Source organism: Cottoperca gobio, chromosome 16 (assembly GCF_900634415.1).
Source record: "Cottoperca gobio chromosome 16, fCotGob3.1, whole genome shotgun sequence".
Lineage (NCBI taxonomy): Eukaryota > Metazoa > Chordata > Actinopteri > Perciformes > Bovichtidae > Cottoperca > Cottoperca gobio.
Genome location: NC_041370.1, coordinates 6,202,558 through 6,212,557, shown reverse-complemented (window position 1 = coordinate 6,212,557; position 10,000 = coordinate 6,202,558). Strand labels below are relative to the sequence as shown.

The window sequence follows — 10,000 nt, the reverse complement described above, 5'->3', positions numbered from 1 at the left end:
GAGCGAACAGCAAGGGTCGTATCAACAGTGGAAATGAGCCAAAATTGATAGGTTGTGGTTAATAAATCAATTTTCCTGAATTATAAATATGAGGCTTCCTTTTTCTCTCAGTTTAGAAAGTTTACAGAGTATCACAACCAACTTAAGTACAACAGGTGGAGCTTAAATGTCAATCGATCTCTGTCATCTTCCTCTGACCCACCACTTCCTTCTTTTCCCTTCACATCTTCTTCATGTCAATCAAACATCCTAACCCTCATCCCCCTACCTTCTCCCCACTGATCCAGCTATCAATCTTCATCTATAATCCCCTACATGAATCTCCCATCCAATTCTCCTCTCCTTCCGTCTATAGTCCTCCATTTGTCCAGAAGCAGGGGAACTCATATCACAATTTCCTCTCCAGCTTCTGCCTTTCTTTTTCCTCCCCTCCTCCCAGTCTTTATGCTTCTTTCCACCTCTTGGGAGAACATAACTCAGAGGACAAGCCTTCCGAGACCAAAGGCTCTCATTCGCTCTTCCCCTCGTCCCTCTCTCTTTCAATCCTTCTCAGTGGGGTTCTCTGAGGGACAATGATTACAACCAAGTCACTGCCGTCCCTGCCATACCAATTAATGTGCGGGGCTTAAAGATGGAGCAAGGGGGAAGAGGGGAAAAGTGTCCATGCCCGCATCTCCATACATTACCATATTAAACAGGAGTCAGCCCAACTGGTAGCTCTACAGCAGACACTTCAGGGACAGGTTCCTCCCAACCAGACGTAACTCCAAGTCAGGCATGTTTGCATAAACTTCGCCTCTCCTCAAACAAGCACGGGGAGATGTCCTTCTGTGTTTGTCCTTACCGTCAAGGTGCCAACATCTGACATCATAGTACAGGTCTGCTTTATACTCTATTAATTGGGTGTGAAATGACTGTCATTACAGAGCAGGCACTCAAGGTGTCTCAGTGACTCTGACTGTGTGTGATAGGTAGGCTCAGACATATACTTACTGATTATAAGCTGATACAGACAAACATATGCAAGCATATGCTACAATGTATATTAAAGAATTTGCTGCAAAGTATGGTTAGGTTACAATCCATCAAACTAACCTCACTGTTCCTCCCCCTGATGAGTAATGATGCACTCAGTGGCATCGTGGCCAGTTAATCACACTCTCGCATGCATCATGACCCCATCATGCATCTAGCAACCCTGATTACTGCGGCTCTAAGATTTCACCTCATACTCAAGGAAGCCAAAGGGATTGTTTTTAAATGATTCTATTTAGTTATAACTGCTCCATGACAGTGAGGCAAAGCTTGTTATCTCAGTACAAGACGGACTACAAGAAAATGGTCACTCAACAAAGTCACGGGAAACGGAGATGATGAGGGTGCAACATTTTTGCAGAAACGATTGGGATTATTAAGTGGGAAGTGAGTTACCGTAACTGGCTATAAGAACCTTCAATTGGAAAGAAATTAAAGACGGAAACGGAAGTTCAACAAAAGGTCAGAGCTCTAAGATAACTACTCTAATTAGTGTTGCTGTCGACGAAGATGAGGTCTTCCTCTTTAGCGAAAAGTCTTGTGCTCTTCTGTGAGTAAGAGGGCCTTGGAGAAGCTCTGCAAAAAGCTCTAAGCCTGAGTTTTCTCTGGCTCTTCTTAAAGTAATACAGTATAATTACTGGACCATTTTCTTTTACCAGACCTAAGAAGCTGTTCTGTCCATTGCATTACTTGCTCTTCAAACATTTCCCCTTGTACAGAGCCACTTGTCTTTCGCAAAACTCAGCCAACGTTTTAAATGAATGGGCGTATAGCGAATGAGCGTATTCCACCAATATGTGTTGTCCACCTGCATTTAGTCTGAAGTGAGTGCCCGCTATTAGTCTCTGTAAGTTGTCTTAGTGCGTCTCAGCGGGCCCTTTAAAGTCTCCAGGAGCCCTCAAGTCCAGTTGGATGCTCATATTAATCCTGCATCAATGTGCAGGATTAATATGAGCATTGTTCATGTTCTTCTCAGCAGTGATGCCTTCAGGGACAACATTAGACACTGACACAATAATGCTTCTAGATTATAAAAAAATGAATACAATAAATCGAGGACAATTTGAAAACATCGCATCAGATGAAACAACCAAGATTCCTCTTAACCTGAGCAGCCAGAAGATATAAAGAGATAACAACTGGCCCCCGTCCATTCCTGTTTAATCCAGCCCTCAACTGATATTAGAACATCTATTAAATACATAATAATTCATTTTGGTTGCTTCAACATGAGATAGCCACTCATTCCTAAAAGAGTATTCGTGTCACTAAATTGAGTAGAATTGAATGGTAGAGTTTAGGGGAAAGCAGATGACGATATGACTTGTTATTAAAGATAAATTATGAGTTGTGTGCTGCTTTATTCTCACATAACATTAACACTAGTTGGCAATGTATCTTGTCATGTTTTTCTTTTTTAGGTACACTGCTTCACCTAAAACGTTTTTAGACATGTGCTAATAATCCATGTGACACGTGGATACACAGATAAGTGTTCCAGACAAAACATGTAAACAAATGTAATGTTTATTTGTCATGTTTAGGCCCGAAATAAACAGCTTTGGTCAGGTTTAGACCTCAGGACGTTGAGCACGGAGGTCTGAAAGCGTCATATTCCTTGCACCCATGCTTTTCCATCCATGCATTGTTTTAATTGCATTAACTAAAGCCTCTTAAGTAACATAACAGACACTCTGTACACCTGAGCCGGTTGTGTGTGTACAGAAAGTGTTGCATGTGTACATTTTCTTTTTTGTTTTTCTTATGATTACAATGCAAAATGCAGCACCATCTCCGTTTGCTGATGCATGTCAGTCTTTCCGAAATTAAGAACAATTCCTTCTCTGTCTTCTTCTAAGCCTGCTCCCACTGTGCTCACGATGTCATATGGTGTGATGGGAGCAGGCGAGGTCTGAGGGTAATTGGCTTTGTAAAATCTGAGTCAAAATGCAAATTTATATCAACATTTTTGCAGGTGTTTGTACTTTCATTAAATGACTTGGAACAACTGAGAACAAACAAACTGCAACTTGTGACAGGTCTATAAATAATATCCGTGAGTTGACGGAAGGAAACCCAGCTGAATTACTGATTGCAATCATGAATACCATTAATGAAGCTTCGCAACGGCATATACAGTATCTGTTGTTTGGATCAGGGTTTTTAGTGTCACGCAAAGGCAATATTTCTATGCTAATGTGGAAGCTGTACAATAACTACCCCGTGGCTTTCCAATGTTGGATTTCAAATGTTGTATGTCCAAACGGATGTGAGGAGGAACACATGCTGATTAGAGGAACAGTGTGGCATACTGTGCAAGGCTTGACTGTTGTTTTTATACAAACAATAGCATATAGTTAACGGTTTATAAGTCATGATGAATTGGGTTTTCAATTATTATTATCTTTATAATCCTCACTGTTTGCTATCTGTCTGTCTGTCTGTCTATCTATCTATCTATATATATATATATATATATATATATATATATATATATATATATATATATATATATATATATATATCTATCTATCTATCTATATATATATCTATATATATCTATATATATATATATCTATATATATAGATATATATATATCTATATATATATCTATCTATATATATATATATATATATATATATATATATATATATATATATATATATATATCTATCACTCTCTCTGTCTGTCCGTTTGTCTGTCTGTCTGTCTGTCTGTCTGTCTGTCTGTCTGTCTCTCTGTATATCTGTCTGTCTGTCTGTCTGTCTGTCTGTCTGTCTATATATCTGTCTGTCTGTCTGTCTATATATCTGTCTGTCTGTCTGTCTGTCTATATATCTGTCTGTCTATCTATCTGTCTGTCTGTCTGTCTGTCTGTCTGTCTGTCTGTCTGTCTGTCTATCATCTGCAGTGTCCATAAATCACAAATCAGAACGTTACATTAAAAATAACGACCTAATGAGCCGGTGGTTAACATCAGGAACATGGCTCGCTACTGATTCACTCTGTGTCAAATCTAATTAATAGTGAATAATAAGTATTTACAAACAAATCACACACTGTAAGTAATGTTGGGCTTTGATTAGCTGACTCATTAATCAGTCGTGGGTTTTCTTAGTGCTTGCCCGTTTATCTTTCTCCATCGTTTATCTGAGGAAGATACGCAGTTAGTTAATCTCCAACTGTATTTATTGTATTTCAGTCCAAACACTATAAATCAGCAACTAGTGCTTTGTTACTAATGCACTCAGCAGTAATAAAGCAGGAGGTCAGATGATGTCATGAAATATGACTGTAACGAAACGCCAAATGTTAAGGAAGTGAAACATTTAGCAATCAAGTTTTCTGGGACTTTCACTTCTTGTGTAGTAGTCTGTGTGCGTGTCTGGCTTCTAGCTTTCATGCTAGATGATTTTCTCACCATGAGCTTGCAAATTAGATCTATAAGCAACAGCTTCACACACTTCTAGTACCAGATGCAGCGTAGAGACAAAGTGACTAAAATGTTTACAAATGGCTCATTAGTACATATGCATAAATATAAAGTGTCTGCCTATGGTTTTATGTTGCCCGCCATTAGGTCTTTCTGCAGTGCTGTTACAATCTGCTGACACTATACCCAGTCCACCCAGTCTACCAACAACTTCTATGCATGTGGGCAATTTCCTCACTGTCTTCAGGCCTCTCCTTCTCTGCTCTGACAGTACTCTTTTTCAGCAATTGAGTAACATCTGCTTATCAGCAGCACAGCCTGTCATTCTACCTCATTCTGTTTTCATTTATCGTCTCCAAAACCCGCGCGCAGGAGTCCATATGGCTCCACCTGCCCCTCACTCACCGCTCCCCCACACCCCACCTCTGTCCCTGTAGTTATTATGCCCGTCTGTCCCCCTGTGGACTGTTTTCTCTGAGTACTGCAGCAACACCGAACTGGCTATAAATCACAATGCGTTATCACCGCGCCGTGCTTTGCCTCGCGCTCGGCCCGCCCATCGCGTGGCTCCGATTGGCCGGTGAGGCTCCTTGGCCAACCTCCCCAAACGGGACATCGGTGCAATCGTAAATCCCGCCTCCTTCCTTGGGGCCGGTGATTGGGAGAAAGAGACTCTCCTTGAACTGTCAATCATGCTCTTTCTTGTGCGCCTCGCATTCACTGCTGCTCCCTGCGACGCGCTGAGTGCGGAGCGACGAGACGCGCTGCATACCAACAGAGACATACGGGAGCAGGCTAATTAAGCTGAAGTGGAGACTTGCGACTGGTCAGGACGCACAGACCCCATCCTGTTCTCTGACAAAAACATATTTATGTCAAGACATAGGACAGTTTACATGTTACCTTTTCTTCCCATGCATTTTCTAAAATATTTTCCTTCAAGGCACTGAGAGCCAAACTAAGTGTCTGGGATATTTGTTTTTTTTCCCCTGCTCTGATATTTTTCTGGTTGACAGAGTCTACACAGCAGAAGACAAACAATCCTCTACGTCTTTCTCTCCGACGTGGGCCATCAAAGGGAAAAGTCAAGTGGATAAGACTGATGTTTTCGTCCAGTCACATGTAGAAGCGTTGGACTATTGCTGTTGATATTCATCACTGGCTCGTTTTTTATACACATATTCCCTGCAACGGCACCATAAAAGGAGGAATACCAAGGCATTTGGCTGAACAAACAAGCAGAAAATCAATCAGAACTCCATCATGGGCTGCCCCCTCTTGCGGAACGCGTTTGCTGGTTTGATCCTGGTTCTGCTGTCGAAAGGTAAGTTCTTACGAGCTACTTTAGCGATGTGCTCACGGTTCTGTGTTGATGCGCCTCTACGCATGCATCTTCGCCTTTCATTTTCTGAAAACGGTTGTGGAGGTGAATACTAATGATGATGTGAGGGGTGTGGGGGGGGGGGGGGTCTACCTGCCTGTGAATCACGCGTGTCTGCTGTACCACTGCGCTCCAGCTTTCCATTTGCTCACTCAGAGATAGACAGAAAGTGAGAGATGCTGTACGTGTGTGCGTGCGTGCGTGCGTGAGTATGTGAGTGCGAGTGCAGCACCAGGTTCATCTCTGAGCCAACCTCGTGTAAGCAACGAGTGATGCATGTTAAAATGTTTACTATGAAGAAAAAAAAATAGACTCCCACCCCCGATCTTCAGGGAACATTCCTTTACGTGACTTGAATGGCCTGGTATCCCACGCACACGACGCCACAACACCAGTGCCAAGAGGGGGGAATTGTGGGGGGTGTTGGTGGTGGGCTTAATGTATCTGCGGGTAGAAGCGATGCAGAGAGACTCAGGAGAGAAAGACAGTGTTTTGTTCTCTCTCTCTGTCTTCAAAAACCAAGGTTGAGAGAGAGATAAATGGAGAAAGATGGACAGTTAAGGGGGGGGGGGGGGGGGGGGGGGGGGCTGAGGGGGTCAAACATGCACTGGGTAGTGAAGCCTGAATTTTCCTATTTTATCACTGACTCAAAACATCTTCCCCACAGCTCAAGAAAAGACAAAAACACACTTCATTCATCTGCTCTTTTACAGTGACGAGATAACTTGCACAAGCAAAAGATGTAATTTTAAACGGCTTCATTATATATAACACACACAGACAGTGTTGTTATGTTGTTGTTGCCCACAGGGAACACTGACCAGGGAAATGATCTAATACTCTTACCATGCTATGGGATGTCCCGCCATATATTAGTAGTGCACGGCATGCTCACCATGTACTCTAATTTCCCCATGCCCATCTAGCATGAACACATAGGCTACACAAATACACACACCTGGCTCAATTAGTCCTGCCTTCATCCTCGGGGAAATCAGTATATAAATAAATTACTCTGGCCGTTAATAACAATAATTGATGTGTCAGTGCAATAAGATGTGAGGTTAACAACGTGCAGATGCAGACGGGCTGTAGCCTCCTGCTCCTGAGCTCCTTGTGGGCAGGGGAGAGCCCAGCTGGTCATGGTTGGCTTGCCACAGCAAGCCCCTTCTCCACACCAGCCAGAGAGCAGAAGGGCAGCCTGCAGGACGTACACAGTCCACAAACACAATGTCTTCAGCAGCACACAAACCAATCCTACAACCATTCTGAGTCTCATTTCAGCTACCAGTCCTCTGAATTTGTAACCTGTGGGTTTTTGCGATGTGACGGTGTGACCAATCATTAAGCTGCAGTTGAGAAATGATTGGATATTGATGTGAGTTGTGCACATTGCAGCACATGTGAATCAGATTCATCTTGGGGAGGGATCCCGCCTGCTGCTCTAAGTTGCTGTAAGTTCACAACACGTCCGTCTTAAGATAGAAAGCATGCATTATAAAGGAAGTACATGACTGTTAAAAGGGCACCGTCCACCGTTTGATAAATCATGCAGCAGTGAAATTATCCTTTGTATCTGTGCCTCTGAGAGACAGGCCAGTGTGGTAAGTGCTTGCTTAAATGCTCTACCACCATTGCGTATCAGATTGTGTGTGTTGTTATTGCCCAGTAAATGATGAAAAAGACTCAATCCCCTGAATGACTACATTATTGTATCCATCTGAAGATATGTCCTCCTCTTGACAGTGATTGTCATGCCATTTCACATTATGCACAACAAATAATTATAAAGAGAGAGCCCCGTTGTATCTTTCATACCCTCAGAAACAGATAGTAAAATGTGTTTCAGACCTGGACACTGGCAGCCAGGTTGAAAAAGGGCTCACCTTTGCTGCAAAACAGAATTAGGCTATTCAAAGGTTTCCTGTTGGCTTGGTGTGTGAATGTACAAACCACTCCATGGCATGCCCCCCCTTATTCTTCGTTTTCTTTCCTCTTAAAATTTCTGAGAGTACTCATACGTACAGTAAAATATCTATGTATTTCTGGCACAAAAGCTGTCTGCAATTAATCAAAACCTGTTTCATCTACGAGACCAGACACTGTGAAGCTGATGGAACATAAAGGCTGGGTGTATACACACACACACACACACACCTCCACACAAAATTAAACAATTTACCCTCTGCTCAAAGGACTTCTGTTGTGACAGAAACCTGCAAGATCGGATAATGAGAATAATGCCGTCATTGATTCAGTGAAAAGTGAAGATGACAAGAGAAATTGCTTCCGCTAACGGGGCTACACAGGTCACAGCAGAGGACGTTTAAGGTTATTTATCAAAGGATAGTATTTTAACGCTACATTTAGATATCTAAGAAAGTGATTTCTGCCTTACAGATATCCATTAATGCATTAATTGCAGGAAATCCCCACTTTCACACTCTGCTGTACACTGTACATGTATGTCTCAAATGTTCAAACAGTCCAACAGATGGGACTTCCCACCATCATGCTCTGCTGCGATGGATGTTCTGGTGAGAGGAAGTGTACAAGGCAGGAACACAGGTGAAAACAGGTGGGGTCGCATTGTAGCCCGCCATCCTTCTTGTTTCAGCAACATATGGGGGCCAAGTGGGGTCAATGCGCATTGCACGTAGCCACCCTCCTTCATCCCTGCCCCTTCACACACACACACAGATACACACACTCTCCGCTGGATCACCAGTCTTGGCTTGGAGATGAAGAGAAGGGAGATGCCAGCATCAACAGATGCCTTGCACTCCTATTCTGGAGGGGACTCTGCTTTTTCTCCCTCCCTTTGAAATCCATGGTTTCTGTGTGCTGTTGTTCTTCATGTTTGGCTTACAAATGCTCTGCCATTTTGGCAGGTTTCATTTATCTGCGAGTGTTAGAGTGAGAGGGCCTGGATTTGGTCTCGAGAGCCTGTGGGGACAAGGGTTGGAGGTTTAACCAGCCAGGAGTGGCTCTGTGGTCTGAATGTTTTTTCCCTTGGGTTTCTCTTTTTTCTATTTCTCTCGCTGCTCTGTGGTGGCCTCCAACACCTTCCATTGAATTTATTCCTTGCACATAGTTGATCCAAGATAGTACCTTAAGAAAATCTAGCTGTGTTTTGACCTAGGACTGGCAAAAACAGGTGCTGATGGAAAATGCATTGGTGTTGTATGGAACAAGTTTATATTTGAAGTCATATTTGATATATTCCAGTGTTGTTGGTGTAGCGGAGTAAGGACATGCTGTTAGAGAGTGAGAACAATCTTAAGAGTTTCTTAAATTAGCAAAAACATTTGGAAAATGTAGTCCAATACGACCCCTCTGAAGAATGAGTAGAATCGCTTCAAATATCTGACCTAAATTCTTAAGATTAATATAGAAGTGAAACAGTCATTCTGCCATGACTTTAGTCTTCTGAGTGCAGTGCATCATGTCATACCTAACAACCACTGACGTTAATGTCATTGGTTCAGTTCTGTTCAGTCTTTATTGTCCCGCATGGGACATTTGGCCCGCAGCATGGCCAAAACAGACACACAGTGAAACAAAAAAAATGATATAGAAAGAGAAATACAATAAGTTAAGATACATTTGTTTAAACAACAAACAAATTGACTTTTTTGGTAACTACAACGGTTGTGAATTAAGTGAGCTTCTAAAAAGAAACCTTTGAATCTATTGCACCTTGCTCAGGGGAGTCTACTCCACCCTTAAGGTAGCAGCTCAAACTCTTAATTTAAGTCGTGGCAGGTATCAGTGGCAATACAAAAAAAGACCAGAACAGAGGACCGTTGAGTTGTCTTCATTATCATACCCTCACTTTGTGGGTTTTGCAGCACTTCCAATTACAGCTTAGACACAGATGAATAACCCCTGAGCTGGTGACCCCCCGACCTGCCGGGCTGAAGCTGAACTCTGCATCTCCTGGTGTTAGCAGCGATCTGGCCAGAGCGGTGACTGAGAGGTCACAGGTTCAAATCCTGCGAGGATGGTTAGCCGGACGGTAGGCGGTCACGCCACCACCTCGCTGCCCTTGAGATTTCTCCTGTCGGTTTTGATAAACACTTCAACTCGGCCTCACATATTGGTTCGGGTGGTTGGCAATTACACATAGTGTCGTGTCATAAATAATGAT

General features: G+C 42.7%; 1 protein-coding gene across 1 annotated transcript in view; it reads left to right on the top strand.

Moving 5' to 3' along the window:
* The first annotated feature begins 5,260 nt into the window (after positions 1-5,260).
* iglon5 (IgLON family member 5) overlaps positions 5,261-10,000 on the top strand; it is an 85,423-nt gene continuing 80,683 nt past the window's right edge. Inside the window, 1 exon segment of the mRNA XM_029451231.1 lies at positions 5,261-5,793. Coding sequence (XP_029307091.1) covers positions 5,733-5,793 — 61 coding nt within the window. The 5' untranslated portion in view covers positions 5,261-5,732.